The sequence below is a fragment of the Dendrobates tinctorius genome, unplaced genomic scaffold (assembly GCF_039654945.1).
Source record: "Dendrobates tinctorius isolate UK_male_01 unplaced genomic scaffold, ASM3965494v1 ptg000143l, whole genome shotgun sequence".
In the NCBI taxonomy this organism is placed as follows: Eukaryota; Metazoa; Chordata; class Amphibia; order Anura; family Dendrobatidae; genus Dendrobates; species Dendrobates tinctorius.
In genome coordinates, this window is record NW_027361810.1 from 41,333,365 (window position 1) to 41,349,272 (window position 15,908).

At 39.2% G+C, this 15,908-nt stretch overlaps 1 protein-coding gene across 1 annotated transcript in view; it reads left to right on the forward strand.

Moving 5' to 3' along the window:
• The window catches only part of COL28A1 (collagen type XXVIII alpha 1 chain), a 62,410-nt gene that overhangs the window by 36,157 nt on the left and 10,345 nt on the right, over nt 1–15,908 (forward strand). The window contains exons 14-28 of the mRNA XM_073545229.1: nt 331–399; nt 1,287–1,355; nt 1,441–1,509; nt 1,621–1,689; nt 3,260–3,331; nt 3,587–3,655; nt 3,993–4,064; nt 4,628–4,696; nt 4,992–5,060; nt 5,670–5,738; nt 5,845–5,913; nt 10,124–10,192; nt 11,286–11,354; nt 11,531–11,599; nt 14,783–14,863. Coding sequence (XP_073401330.1) covers nt 331–399; nt 1,287–1,355; nt 1,441–1,509; nt 1,621–1,689; nt 3,260–3,331; nt 3,587–3,655; nt 3,993–4,064; nt 4,628–4,696; nt 4,992–5,060; nt 5,670–5,738; nt 5,845–5,913; nt 10,124–10,192; nt 11,286–11,354; nt 11,531–11,599; nt 14,783–14,863 — 1,053 coding nt within the window. The remainder of the gene's footprint in view (nt 1–330; nt 400–1,286; nt 1,356–1,440; nt 1,510–1,620; nt 1,690–3,259; nt 3,332–3,586; nt 3,656–3,992; nt 4,065–4,627; nt 4,697–4,991; nt 5,061–5,669; nt 5,739–5,844; nt 5,914–10,123; nt 10,193–11,285; nt 11,355–11,530; nt 11,600–14,782; nt 14,864–15,908) is intronic.

A 15,908-nucleotide genomic window follows, 5' to 3' on the forward strand; every position in this document is an offset into this window, starting at 1 on the left:
TGGTTTGGTTTTTTTTGGTTTATCACTTGTCTTATTGCTATTTTTTGGGCTAAGTGCTGAACTGTTGTTACCGTAGTGAAGCTTTTTTTTTGTATGCAGGAGTATTTTTTTTGCTGGGGGGTGTAGTATTTGTGGGTTTTTTTTAAATGTTTAAAGTTTTCAATAAAAAAACACAATTTAAAAAATATACATACTATCCCTAAAAAAGATTATTTCCAATTAAACAAAGCGGATTAATTTTCCTCTATTTCTTCCAGAAGTGTTCGTGTAGACAAACTACCAATATGTACCAATTATGATGTAAAAGTAACTCACTGTTTCCTTGTATAGGGAGACCGAGGATTTGAAGGACCTAGAGGAACTCGTGGACCACCAGGTCCTGGCCTTAAGGGTGATAAGGTAAGATTGTTTAGGCCAACTATTTTATTTTTACTTAACGGAACCATGTATTAAGCTATCGATCTTATTAGGCTGGAGTCACACACAACGAATAAAAAATCGGTCCCATTTTAACGGTCCAAAATCGCACAAAGGTATCTTAACCAGTCATGCGTTTTTGATGCGATTTATCTTCATTGATGCGATTTTAATTGCATGTAAGCATCCTTTTGACATCCGTCTGGCGAGATTTTCTCACAGGAAAGCAAAATGGACATATAATGGAGCCCAATGACAGGTTTCCCCACACAAACTAATTAATAGATATAGACACATTAAATAAATATATATATATATACTTTTATATATATATATATTTTATACATGTTATAGAGACACATTAATGTATATATTTCTAGTTCATACAGTTCTTAATTGCAGAATAGCCGCTGACACATTAGTCGGCTTTTGTATAACATTCTCCTGCCCGACATGAAATGACACATGGTTTACATATAGTTAACCATTTCATTTCATGTTTTTTTTTATGTCTATCACTATTAATTATATGAGGGCTTGTGGGTTAAATTTTGGGCTTGTAGGGGTTCATTTAAGGGGTTAATTCGTTGTATTAAATTACGGGGACTCCCTGCAGCCTCAGTGACGTCAGCGGGAGTCCCCGCATGCTGCGATTGCCTCGGTCAGAGGATCGGATGCGATAAAAAATCGCATGATGAGAGCTGCCCCATAGAATAACATGGGTTCGAATGCAATGCGATTTTTTATCGCATTGCATTCGTCCGTTTTATTCGCCAGTGTGATTCCAGCCTTACTCACTTTCTGGATTTGTAATTTATCCTTTTATGCTTGATTTTAGTTTATTTTCTTATCAGTATCTTATTTTCTAGGGAGATTTTGGTCCTCCTGGTTTGCCTGGCCCAATTGGTTTACCTGGTTTAGGGATACAAGGAGAAAAGGTAAGACAAAAAAAAGCATAAAATAAATTATTAGATAAAGGCTACTGACATTGAATGTAAAACAAAATATCTTTACTTCTTACAGGGAATTCAGGGTCCTGCTGGGCCACCAGGTATGAGGGGACCACCAGGAGAAGGACTTATGGGGAATAAGGTAAAATAAACTAGTAAATAATGAATAAAATAAAGTACCGGTACCATATAGCTGCAGTTTGCACACACAGTGCATATAAACCTTTCTCACTTAGTATCTCTTCTTATTTAGGGAGACCAAGGTTTGCCAGGAGAATCTGGATTACCCGGAGAAAGAGGAGTTGGTGAACCTGGAACAAAGGTACTTGGTAGCATTGTTAAAGTCTCCCGTCTAATCTACTGAGATTATGTCCATTTTTCCTTGGTCCTTATAAATAAACGTAAAATGTAAAACAAATCAGGAACCCATTAGCAGATTGAAGGCTCCTTTTCTGCACGACTAGACAGAGTCAGAGTCACGTGGACAAAATCATCAGATTTTTCTTAAATTGTCACTGTCATTTCGACAAATTTTGCATAAATCAATAGTACACGCGCGTATAAAAAAACTTTATAATCTATTCTATTATTTCTAAACACTGTTTTTCGGTGATTCCTTTGTATCCCCGTTCATGTTGCACACACAAATGATACACCATTTGAAAGGTAAACTTGCCCCCTTCAGCAAGAAAATAGCCAAACAAACCACACATCCACGATTTGATCACAAAATACAGTTTAAACATTAGTTTTCATAAACCTGCAGCAAGGAAAAATGGCCTGCAGGTGGCACCACAGTACCCCAAAGCACAGTACCAACACATCTGTATACATGCACTGCTTTTTCGTGGATTACTTCTCCCCACACACACATGATACACCATTTGAAAGGTAAACTTGCTCCCTTCAGCAAGAAAACAGCCAAACAAACCACACATTCATGATTTTATCACTAAATACAGTTTAATCATTCAGTTTCATAAAACTGCAGAAAGGCACAATGACATGCAGGTGGCACCTCAACTCGAAAAAAATTTTTGGCCGCTACTTATCAAAACAATTTATTGTATTACCAATCTACGTATATAAATACCTGTCTGTGTTCATCAGCTCATGAAATACATTTACATTTGACCAGCATGCTTTTTCTGAAATTGCCTGCTCCCCCAACGACCAATGTGCAAAAATTTCGCACGGGCCAAGCTAGTATATCTTATTAGAGAACTCTGCTTCTTTCTCCACTTATAAGACGCTTCTTTACTGCCCCCTGAACTCACCATCTACTCTGTAAAACAGCTAAAAAAAACCAAGACAGATTTTCAGTACACTGATGTGTCAGGTTACACCTCTATAATGGGGAGAAGATGAGTGAGGGGCACTCTGAGCACATGTTTTTCACTTCAGTGCTGGATTCACAGCCACACAGCTCAGTATTTCTGCATCTGTTTTTGTGCTATAGACAGAAGAGCAGGAATCTATTTCTCTGTGCGTACTGTGTATGGGAGACCTCCATCACAGCTAGTTTCCATAAACTAGGTGAGAGAGAAATGAAAACTAGAGATTCAGATTGCAGAGGAGAAAAGTGAAGAAAAAAATGGAAGACATAAGTCATTAATGACCAGAAATAGTGCTAATCGTAAAGTACATTCACATGACAGCTTAATCTAAAAAGTTACCTGAAATAACCTGAAATAACAGGTACAATTTAAAGAGTCAAGAGTTAAAAAGTGATGTTTATGTCAGTGCCTTGAGGGAACAATTAACTTATCTTTAATACAAAGAGGAAGGCCGGAGTTACAATACATCAAATGTAGCAGCAAAATAAATTAACAGTAAAACATATTGATATTTTCTAATGTGCAGCTTTTTCAACTCTGCTCTTTATATTTTAGGGTGAACCTGGCTCTGCAGGACTAGCCGGATTACCCGGTTTACCAGGAGAAGATGGTGCCCCAGGACAAAAGGTTAAACGTCTATAAATATTATATTTTGGTAGAAATTTGAATTCTAATTTGTGTATACGTCAGTGTGTAATTTTATATTATTAGCTTATATTATTGTAATGAATAATTAGAAAAAATAGTAAATACCATGTCTAGTGATGCCGATGGTTGCTGAATTAATGTTACAATTCCCTAAAATAATTTTACGTGTAATGAAACATGGTTCTTATGTCTCAATAACGTAAAAAAATATATACCGTATATATTTTATCTTAGGGTGAGCCCGGACTCCCAGGTCTCAGGGGTCCAGAAGGGTCTCCTGGTATTGGCATTCAAGGAGAAAAGGTAAGTCCCAAATATTCCAATTTATGTATAAATATTATTATAACATTATATTATTATATTTAAAAAATATTTTATTATCTACTGGAATAAAGCTGATGGATCCAACTGAATATTATTACCTTGCAGTAATAGTACATTATATGTATATATATCTATATATATATATATGGATAGATAGATGGAAGGATAGATAGATAGATAGATAGATAGATAGATAGATTTTTTCTTTTCTTTCTCTTTTTTTCTTCTTTCCTCTCTCTCTCTCTATATATACACACATATTATTGCTTTGTTAAAACACTATTGAAGAATGATCCCATGTTGTGTTTTTTTCTAGGGCGACCAAGGACAACGTGGCATCCGTGGGTTGACAGGACCTCCAGGACCTGCTGGACCATCAGGACCAAAAGTAATCAAATGCCGTTGTTATTAAAAAGAAAGAGGGGATGCTACAGTGCACTGTAGTACACCAACCCGACAAACAAGGCAACACAAACAGGGGTTTACAGAGAACTCCAGGCATACAAAATATTCACTCACATATAACAGAGGAATTCACTGGAGTGTGAAGGTTGTAGAATAGACCAAAATAGAGAAGGATAGGGAATTACCACACATACAAACCAAGCAGCAGTCACTGACAAGTCCTCCAACTCTCCTTCTCTTATGAACTCCTCTCCCTTTGTTAGCCATGCAGCAAATGCTAGCTCTGACGAGGTTTAGTAACAGAGCCCAGATTATAAAGGGAAAAGTAGTGGCTAACCGAGCTCTGCTGTGAGCACAGGGATATCCAACATGGCCAATTAACCCCTGTCCTGACAGACAAAATAAACACATTTAAAATGAAGAAGTGCTTCTTCTCAGAGCCAAAGTAGGAGCAATCAGACGCTGCGGTCTTATGGTGCCACACTGTCGCAGTAAACCTGTGACAATTCTGCCTTTTAACAAATCAAAGTCTTCCTTGTTTTTCAGGGTGAACCTGGTGCTGCAGGACGGATAGGCTTGCCAGGACCTCCTGGTCGAGCAATAGTGGGTCCAAAGGTAAGGTTTGTTATTAGATGTAATTCAGGCACTTCATTGTAGCACACATAAATAAATGTGCAATTATGCGTTCATAGCTGTGTTGAAATACCTGTAAAATACTGGTTCATCATTGACGCCTAGTAGACTGCAAATCTTTTTGAACCAGGGTAACATACTTGCTCAGGTGTTAATGTCATTCTGGTCATTAATGGTTCCATATTGCACAGCTAGAGCTGAGATGAGGAACTTGCATTCATTTTTTATTTTTCTACACTTATTTCACATAATGTAAATGTTTTATATCTTATTTCAGGGAGACATTGGCCCACTAGGTCCACAAGGTCTTATAGGAGAACCAGGAGTTGGTATTGCTGGTCCAAAGGTAATGTTGCATTTATCAGCCATGGTTATACTGGGGGGTTGAGAGTAAAGGAGTACAGTGTATTATCCACCTTATATCTTTTCTGTCTGATACAATATGCGGGCTCACTTCTCTGGAGGTAAGAGCGAAGAACATAGAATCTCTTAAGGTCCATTTGAATTGCACAATTATGGTGACCAAATGTTCCTAGGGATGGTCATTTTCTGACAATCGTGCAGGCTAGGGATCATCCGATGTATGAGCAAAATGCTCGTTTGTCAGGTGACATGATCTTTTGTGCTGCACAGAAGATCATCATTCTCGGCAGCGCATTGTTCTATGTAAACAGGACTTGCGCTGCCGAGAAAAATGGCAGCCTATATACATCGAATGATCTATTACAGCTCATTCAGTGCACATCTGAAGTCAGGTCGGCTTGTGTAAAAAGACTACCAAACCCCCGCGGACAGTCAAGCATGGGTATGAGCCTTCCGTCCAATGTTACACAGATAAATTGATAATAAAATAATCTCAATTCTCAATGTTTTTATAGCATTTTATAGGTTATATAATAATTTTATCAGCATGAATTCATGAATAATTTATACTTTTTACAACTGTATATTGTAGGGTGACAGAGGCAATCCAGGACCACCAGGGCCATATGGACCCAAAGGAGATGGATTTGCCGGACCTCAAGTGAGTAAAGCAATGCATTTTGATGATTTACAGAACATTAATTACCATGTGAAGCCTTTCAAAATGTAAAGCCTACTAACTAAGAAACGCTTCACTTTGAAATCAGGGTATGCCGGGGCTTCCAGGACTTCCAGGTGAACCAGGCGCAGAAGGTTTTGGACTTCCAGGACCAAAGGTAGTATCAGATTTAGATATACTGTAAAAGTGATGTGATGTAGTTGGTTGGATTCCAAAAACAGTTGTCCATTTCCTGGCAGATGACTGTTATCCAACAATATGAATTACCCTAGGAATAAAGAAACGTCAGCATCTTCTAAACATAAGCACTGATGAATTTCTGGATGAAGTTGTGCTTTAAATGTTACCCTACATAATATTGTAATTAAGCAATATTGGTAATTAGCCATTAGAGGCAGGAGATGTCATTATGGATTGATTCTCCATCCTTTTATTTGACTCCTTTCTAAACCTCCGTTTAATTGTCATGACCCTCCATGACACGTCTGTGAGTCAACCCAAACCGAACAACCAGACTGAACCATTTATTGTTACGTTGATAAAGAAACATATCTAGAAATTTATAGAAGACCTCTCAGTTGTCAAAAAATATGTTTTTTTACCTGTAAGGTTTTCCTGAATCTGGCATTATTTTTCTTTTGATCATGTGTGTCTCCATGCCTGAGATTGGGCCTTTCCTTCCTGGATATACTGTAGGTCTATTCTTATTAACCAACTGGGTGTGATCCCATGGGGAGGAACTACAGACCACACCCAGTTGGCTAAAAATACTATATTTACAGTATATGCAAAGAAGATAGGTCCATAACTCAGGATTGGAGAGGAGCAATAACTAGGGAAAAATGAAAAGCATTTCAATCTTACAAAGTGAAAACAAATTGCTAGTGAATACTATCAATTTAGGATCAGGGGAGGAGAATGGGTTGGCAACCTCTGGTTGTCCTCTGATCCTGAAATGAAACAGCTCTCGGCCATCTTCGGGGAACTCACAGTGCTCCGATGAAGTGAGTAGGATTGGCTGCAATATCCTGTACGGCTAGAAGGCTGGGTACCATGATGTGAAGGGAACAATTGTTCGGTGACGCTGTGGTGATTCCAGTTCAGACCCCTACCAGCCATGAAGTTATGGCATATCCTAGCACTATAACATCTTTTTTTTTTTAACACTATTTTTTACATTAATATTCTTGAAATATAAATAACAAACGTTCCTTATTTGAACTGACACAAAAGAAAAAATATAGAGTATACATTGTGTATTGACATGCGCATAATAGAGAGTCTGGCCTTCATGCATGAAGAAGATATACGTAAAACTTAGGGGACAAAAAGTGGGAGTTTTCAAGCTAAAAAAATCCTTTATTAATACAGAGTATATATAAAAATCAAATGACCAAAGAAAGAAAAAGATTGTGCCTGGGATGAAATATATCACAAGAATCATTTAAAAAGCTACATTTTATTGTATGAATTCATTAAAAACAGGTATATGCAAAATAATTAAAGCAAACACCAAAAGACAAATAGGGACAACTTAAACTATATGATACAAAAATGCATGTGCATACATATCACCATATGTGTGTATGTGGCAGGTGAGCTAATAGTGGAAGTTTCACAAGTACATGGCTACAAAGATGGCACAATCACAGATGATCAAAAAAGTATGATCCTATAGTAGTAGATAAAATAAGTGCCTGTATGCATGTACATGAAATGTTTAATAGAATTATTTAGCTGATAAAGTGAAATGTATAATAATGAATATTAGTAGTAGTAAAGTAGTATTTACATATACCCAAGGGAAAAAAGCTAGTAATGCATGACAGTGACCAGCTCACCTACCACAAGACGTTTCTCTTCTTTATTCCATGGCTTTCTCAAGTAGTTATGGAATCATAACTATCTCCCCTTGAAAAAGCCATGGAATAAAGAAGTGAAACGCGCATTGGGAATCTTGCCTTTTGTTTGGGGGCTTGTCCAGTGGAATGGGTAAGGTTTGGCAATCTTTGTTATGCCTTAGTTAAATATTTCCTGATGTTTTGGGGTGTGGAGGAGTTACAAACCTTATGGTAACACATTTTTCTTCCTAGACTAAATGAGTAATATTCTGTAATCTCCCTCCCCATCCACCTAGAGGATTTGAATCCTTGCACTGGTTTTTTTATTCCCATCTGTTTTTTGACTGTTTGTCTTTTTTGATTATTGCCAATGATTTTTTTTTTAGCTTGAAAACTCAATTTTCTCCTTTTTTTTGTCATCTGATTTATGTGTGGCTCTTTTGTGCATATTTGTCCATTGTTTTATGGTTTATTATTGCTTGACCCTTACATACCATAATGAGCCTGGTGCTTGAGGTTCTAATATAAATCTTAAACGGAATCTGTCAGCCCTTTTTTGAGAGATCATATAATGATATCATTCAATTCTGTGTCACATAAGGATTCTCTTAGTACTTTTGCTTCCCCCTGACCCCGCACCTTTCATGCATAAATATCTTTTTTATATCGGTTCAGATGTATGTAAATTGCCGCCGTCCGGTCCGATGGGCGGGGCTTATTCTCCTGCTCCCCCCTCCCGTTCTTACTCTACGCATTTCTTCTTTCTTCTTTCTGCGTTCACGTAGTGTTTCAGCGCTTGCGCATTGCAAAGGCCTCCGGTGCTTGCGCAGTATGTGTTGCCAAACTGTGGGTAAAGCATATAATCGTTACTGCGCATGCGCCGGTATTTTTCAGCGCTGTCTATGCCCCGGACGTCTTCACAAGCGGGACGCACTTCCTGGACGTCGGCTGCCTAGTAAAGCCCTGCGTACCCCGGAAACTGAGGAAGCCAAACATAGACCGCGCTGAAAATCACCGGCGCATGCGCAGTAACGATTTTATGCTTTGCCCACAGTTGAGCAAAGCATACTGCGCAAGCGCCGGCTGCCTTTTCAATGCGCAAGCGCTGAAAAACAACTGTCATGGCTAGGACATGGTTAATGTCCTGTTCTCACAGGGTTAACTTTTGCCGTCCTCTCTTTGGATCTGGGAGGGGTATTTATACTCACTCCAAACTAGCATTCTCTATCAGTTATACTGCTGTTCTGGTGTGTCTGACCCCTGGTGTGCGTGTACTCTGCGTTGTTTGCTTCCCATGTATGACCCGGCTTGTTCCTTCACTCTGTACTGCGTCTCTCATTTTGGTTCCATTGTCTTTTCTGGTTCTGACCTCCTGGCTTGGCTATCGTTACTCCGTTACAGTTTACCCCATTGTACCGTCTAATGCCCGTTCTGGTTTTCTGATCTATTGCTACATCCTGACTATCCATTCTGTCTAATCCTTTGGTACTGTATTGCTTTCTCGTGCTTTGACCTCGGCTTGATCTGGTTTCTGTCTCTGTCTATGCCCCTTGGTAACATTGTCCTGTAGTTACCTTTCTAGGAGTTTCCCTGCAGCTCCTAGCTCTGTGGAGCTTAGGCCACGCCCCCAACAGTCACGTGCTTCAGGTCCTGGAGCATGCATTGTCATCACTGCTGCCCGCTCCGCAGGTATCTTTGTGCACAGTCTTTGTACTCAGGACACGCGCACTGGCTTAGTGAGCAAGTGCAGTGTGGTGTTCCTGACAACAACGGCATCTGTGATATTCACAGATGAAGTTACGTTCAGCAAGCCTAGGAGGGGAGTGGAAGAAGGCGAATAAGCCCCACCCATCGGACCGGACCGCGGTAATTTACATACATCTGAACCGATATAAAAAAGATATTTATGCATGAAAGGTGCGGGGTCAGGGGGAAGCAAAAGTACTAAGAGAATCCATAAATGACACACAGTTAGAATCATAGAATCGTAGAGTTGGAAGGGACCTCCTGGGCCATCTGGTCCAACCCCCTGCTCAAAGCAGGATTCGCTAAATCATCCCAGTCAGATGTCTGTCCACAGTTGAATATCATTATATGATATCTCATAAAAGGGGTGACAGATTTCCTTTAAAGGGTTGACAGGCCTTGTGGTATAAGTCCGCAGTCAATCCATGTGACTGCAGACTTGTGAATCCTCCCAACCTGCACAATGCACGCTGTCAGGATTCTCTGGTGCTGGCGCCAGAAACAGGCGGTCATGTGACTGCGATTTACATACTTCTGGCCACATTCCGATGACACATTTCCGACCTCACTCAATACACTTGCATTGAGTGAGGCCATGCGCATTAAGATGTTGTGTGACCGCTTGAATGCATATCCCATATTTGCAGTCACGCGCCCACCGCAAACGAAAAAAAACATTAAATATTTCCCAAAGTGGGGAAAAAAGGAGGTTTACCAGAATTTTGGGAACACCCCTTTAATGGTGTTATTTTATAACTTTACTAATGTTTCTATTTATAGGGAGACCCAGGATTCAGAGGTCCTATTGGTCTACCTGGTCCTCCTGGTGAAGGATTGCAAGGACCTAAGGTAAGAAAACCTTTCAAAATGTACTGTATTTAAGAGGTATTCCTTTTATGTTACATTCTGATGAACCACATTTCAGAGAGTTCTTTGTGCAGATTGTGGCAGAGAGAAACAGGATATTGAATACCCAGATTCTAGAATTTTCTCTTTTGTCTTAAATTGGGAAAATTGTGCAAAATGCAAGATCAAAACCCCAGAGAGTTATACCGATAAAGGGTGTCTGTCAGCTCAAAATCAATGTTCAAACCAAGCACATCCCCTTGTAGGGTACATAGCCCAAATGAAAATCATATGTTTAGTGTGAAAATATGTTGCTGCATTTGTCAGAAATCTTTCATTAATCAAATATGAATCAAATTTGGGCAGTTAAGTGCCCAAATTCCCACATACTTGTTTTCCATCTACTTCTGCTCCCTTCTCCCATCATTGACCACTCTGGCCGAGCCGCAAGAGGGCTCAGATAGATGGAAAATTCTACATATGGGATTAATATTATGAAAAGTTAATAGTTATGAAATGTTATTAGTTCCAACAGTTACGGTTGCAATGATACAATTTATGTAAAAAAAATATATATTTTACTTTTTTGGAAATTAGCAATTTTAATATTTTTTTGTATACTGTTTAAAGATATGTTTAACTGTTATTTGCATATATAGAAGGGATTACTTGATCACTGGTACAATATGGTGCAATACTTTAGTATTGAAGTCTATTGTAAAATTGACATTCCCTATGAAGCCCTGCCACTGGCTTGGAGTACGAACAATGCACATAATCCGAGACATATCTCCAATTTGGTGATGGCTGTATAACACAGGCGGCATTTGCTGTGTAGGGAGACGATTCAGCTCCTGAGCCCGCTCACTGCAACTAGAGCGAACATCCTTATAGTGGGGCCCCAGTGGTCACACTCCCAGTAATCACATATATATCCCTTACCCTGTGGTTAGTAATAAATATATTTAGTGGGTAAACTTCTTCAAGGAAGGACACAACTGTAAATTTTAAAGATAATGTCAGAACAAAAATTCAGCAAATTACTGGATTTTTTTATGGTATTCTTAATAATTAATTAATATCAATATTCTTTTAGGGAAATGTGGGAAAATCAGGAATACCAGGTGCCCAGGGTCCTCCAGGAGAAGGGATACAGGGTCCAAAGGTAAGGAATATACTTGATCCATTGTTGTCTTTTTGTCTGTTACTTCGAAAGCACAAACCGATCAACCATTAATATTTTAGATTTTGCTTCGTAACTCTAAAAAACTTTCTACCTTTTTTCCCAAGTAAATGTATACAGGCATTATCTTTAGTCTGACATATTTGTTTTTTTTTTAGGGAGAACAAGGAGTTCAAGGTTTGCCTGGGTCACGTGGTCTTCCAGGCGAGGGACTTCTAGGGCCAAAGGTTAGGACAAATTTTATTTACATGTAAGATGGAATATTTTCAAATTCATCGAAGCAATGGCAGAATTAAATAAGCATCTTCTGAAATAACAGGGTTCTATACGTAAAGATTACATACCCCATAGTACATACCATCGTACAAAAAGTGACAAAAGATGTAATTCTATGACATTTTTCAAATATACAGTCTGTTATTAGTAAATTTGGTAAAATTGTCTGCTCTGGGAGAGAACAACTATGAGGGAGAAGGATATGATGTGTTGGACTCAGAAATTTGCCTTTTGCGGTTTTGTCATTAGTCCAAATAATCTAATATGATAACCTATTTGTGTATTTTCCTCAATAATTCACCAAAGATAATTGAAAAACAGTGAACTCATCATTGCATTCCAAAGAATGAATCTACTAGACACAAATCAGACAAATATTTTCCTCACCTCTTGCCAGGAGTTTGAACTTTACTAAATGCAGAATACCACTATTTATGGGCCAGGAGTGTCATATTACACAGCCCAGAAAACAGATGAGGGTTAAACTGTTTCTAAATGGTTACTCTGCTAGAGGAGGACATAGATGCTTCTAAATGGGTAATTAGGGATGAGCGAGTAATGAAATACTTGGACTCGCTGTACTCATTACGAGTAGCTCCTAATACTCGGGTACTCGTAACGAGTAGCGAGTCCAATGTAAGTCTATGGGAAATGCGAGTATTGGGCTGTGTGTGTGCGGGGCTGTGCTGGCCTGTGCAGGACTGTGCTGGGCTGTGCGGGACTGTGCTGGGCTGTGCGGGGACCGTGCCGGGCTGTGCAGGACTGTACTGGGCTGTGCCAGGCTGTGCGGGGACTGTGCAGGGTCTGTGCCGGGCTGTGCGGGACTGTACCGGGCTTTGCGGGACTTGCTGGGCTATGCGGGGACTGTGCCAGGCTGTGCGGGACTGTGCTGGGCTGTGTAGGGACTGCGCCGGGCTGTGTGGGACTGTGGCGGGCTGTACGGGACTGTGCTGGGCTGTGGGGGGACTGTGCGGGGACTGTGCCGGGCTGTGCGGGGACTGTGCCGGGCTGTGCGGGACTGTGGTAGGCTGTGCAGGAACTGTGCGGGCTGTGCCGAATATTGCGAGGCGAGTAGTGAAATTTACTCGCCAGGATTCGAGTACCACGAATACCGCATTACTCGCCGAGTACCAAATCCTAAGAAGTATACTCGCTCATCCCTCAGGGTAATCTACTAGAGGAGGACATAACTGCTTCTAAATGGTTAATCTATAAGGCAACATATTTTCTCCTAAAGGGCAAATCTACTAGAGGAGGACATAGCTGTTTCTAAATGATTATTCTTTCAATACATACTCAGCAGCTGCAATACTTAAAAGACTTATAGTACTTACTTTTATGGCTGCTTGTAGCCTCCATCTGCTGCTCAATAATATACAGGTATCCATTTTACAATAGAACATATATAACTACACCCAGTATGAAGACAGCCACACATCTCTCCAGAGTTTTCATACTGCACTTTCTGCTCACATCAATGGTATCTCAAGGTTGGAAGCAGGAAGTCTCACTCAGCTGTACAAATAGTGAGGCAGAGGAGATCCCACTTTCAGCTGACTCGAGACGGTATTTCTTAAAACTTTAAATGCCAAATTAGAGAAGACTTTTTTTGTTTGTTTGCTTGCTTTTTCTACTTACTGTATATATTTCAGAAGGTTTTATAGTTTGTTCTCCTTTTACTTCATGAAGTTTTCCCAGAGGTGATTGGTCCCCTTTAAATGTGTGATCAGCTCAGTGTCAGCTAAAGAAGCACATAAAGATCATAACACTTAATGGGCCACATCATATGATCCAGCAGACCTTCAGCTATTACACACTGATGGCTTATTATATGGTTACGACATCAATCTGAAAAACACAACTTGAAATTAGCGAAAATAAACAAAATGACCAGCACTATAGGACTAAAGAAAATAAACAATGATAAAAACCAAATAGAGAAACAACCCACTCTAACATATGCATGGATAAAATAAGTATATATATAAAGTTATGGTATGTACAGTATATATATCCATGCATACTTAGTTTATCCATGCATATTTTAGAGTGGGTTGTTTTTCCATTTGGTTTTTATCATTGTTTATTTTCTTTAGTCCTATAACGCAGGTCATTTTGTTTATTTTCGCTATTTTATGTAGTTTTGGCTGACACCGACCCCCATTTGACCTCAGCAGCTGAGGACGCAGTTCTCCTTTTTTGCCGGTAAGCGCTTTTGTGATTTTTTGTTCTTTACAACTTGAAATTAAGCACTAGAAAAATCCCATATGGAGTCAAATAATTTCAAGGTCATAAATTCTCAATATTCAACATTACCGCATGAGAAAAAAAACAAAATGCCAAAAGTATATTAAATCAAAATTAACCTTTATTAGTTAGAGAAAATTAAACAGAGTAAAAATAAATCCAAGTAGAATCATAGAAAGTTAGAGTTGGAAGGGACCTTCAGGGTCATTGTGTCCAATCCCCTGCTCAATGCAGGAGTCACTAAACCATCTCAGACAGATGTCTGTCCAGCCTCTGAAGACTTCCATTGAAGGAGAACTCACCACATCTCATGGCAGCCTGTTCCATCCATTGATCACCCTCAAGGTCAAAAAGTTTTTTTTTCTAATATCTAATCTGTATCTTCTCCTTTTCAGTTTAATTCCATTGCTTCAATTTAAATGCAGGGATACATAGTATATCTTTACATCAGCTGGATACACAAGGCATAGTGTTATCATTAATGTCTAGTATAAATGTAAATGTAAAGTAACAACATGTAATACAGATTACTTAAACAATACGTATATACAGACCAGGTCAACATACCATAAATCAATGCAACTGGTGACCAGGTTGAAGCATGCAAGCAATTGTGCAAGTATGCTGTACCTATAGGGCTACTGTTCTGATAAATGAAACGCTTACTTGTAATACTGCTGATTAGTTTATTACCTCATTGTCCCAAAGTGTTTTTTGTCCTTTCTTCATCAGGGGGCGTAAACTTGAAATTAAGGAACTCAAACTTCATCCTCAATACAAAAAAGTTTTTGTATTACTATTTGTTGGCCAAAAAAAGTGAACTTTACATAAAAAAATTGAAAAAACTCCAGCTGAAAGCCTTTTCTAATTTCAATTTCATATTTTAGGGTGACCGTGGATCTATTGGTGAAAGAGGAAGAAAAGGAGATAAAGGTGACAGCGGAGAACCTGGAAACCCTGGAGATACGGTAAGGCATCCGGTGAATACATAAGAATACTTCACTCCCTGAGTGGAGCATGCATCTATATTTTGTTAGGGGATGGGGATAAATTGTTGCCAGATATCTCTGGCTCGTTCATCTCTCTGAGAGACCAAGGGATCAGGCATACCGAAATGTAACATCAGAGGGATACAAAGGACGATGGCCCGGAAACTGGTGAGAAATGTTCCAATGCGTGCCAAAAGTTACTGAGCCTGATGAAGAGACCTGAGTAGTCTCGAAAGCTTGCAGCTTTTTACCATCTTTTCAGTTAGCCACTAGAAAGTATCAACCATTGAGGACTCTCAAATATTACTATTTTTCTATCTGTTGGCTAATATGGTATAAAGTTATATTTTTCCTGTATTAAACTATTGACACTTTTATAAAATAATCAGTAGGCACACACACAATGCTCAAACTGCCTTATTTTCAACATTAAATGCTCTAGTTTCCCCTATCCATTATCAATAGTCCTAAAAGTTCTCCACTTTCTTAAATCCCTAAATGTCATCTCTGCCCATTAAGTTTTTTCCTTTAAACCTATTTATATTTTCATGTAGTGTGAGATCCAGCGCCGTTCTTCTCCTCTTCTCAGTGACGTCACCGCTCTTCCGACTCTCCGGTGATGCTGCGCACTGCATGATCCAGAATTGGCTTTTATAATGTAAGTCTATGGAGCATCAGAACAAAATTCCATAGGATTTCAGCGTAAAAGAGACTTCGGGCTCACGCAGAGTCATTCAGAGAGTCTGACATGTGGTGACGTCACTGAGAAGAGGAGAAGAACAGCGCTGGATCCTGGAGAAAGAAAAGATTGGTGAGTATAATAGCATACTCACTCTACACTACATGCACATATAAAAAAAAACATACCTCCTCAAAAAAGTTAATTTTGCACATTGAGCAGTAGCAGTGAACTTCATTTCATATAAAAATCTCCCCCGAAAGCTTGAACTACAGACTCCATGCTTCACCTATATAATAAGTGTCGAGGTTGGTATCTTATCCCAGAAATATGAGTGAAAGAAAG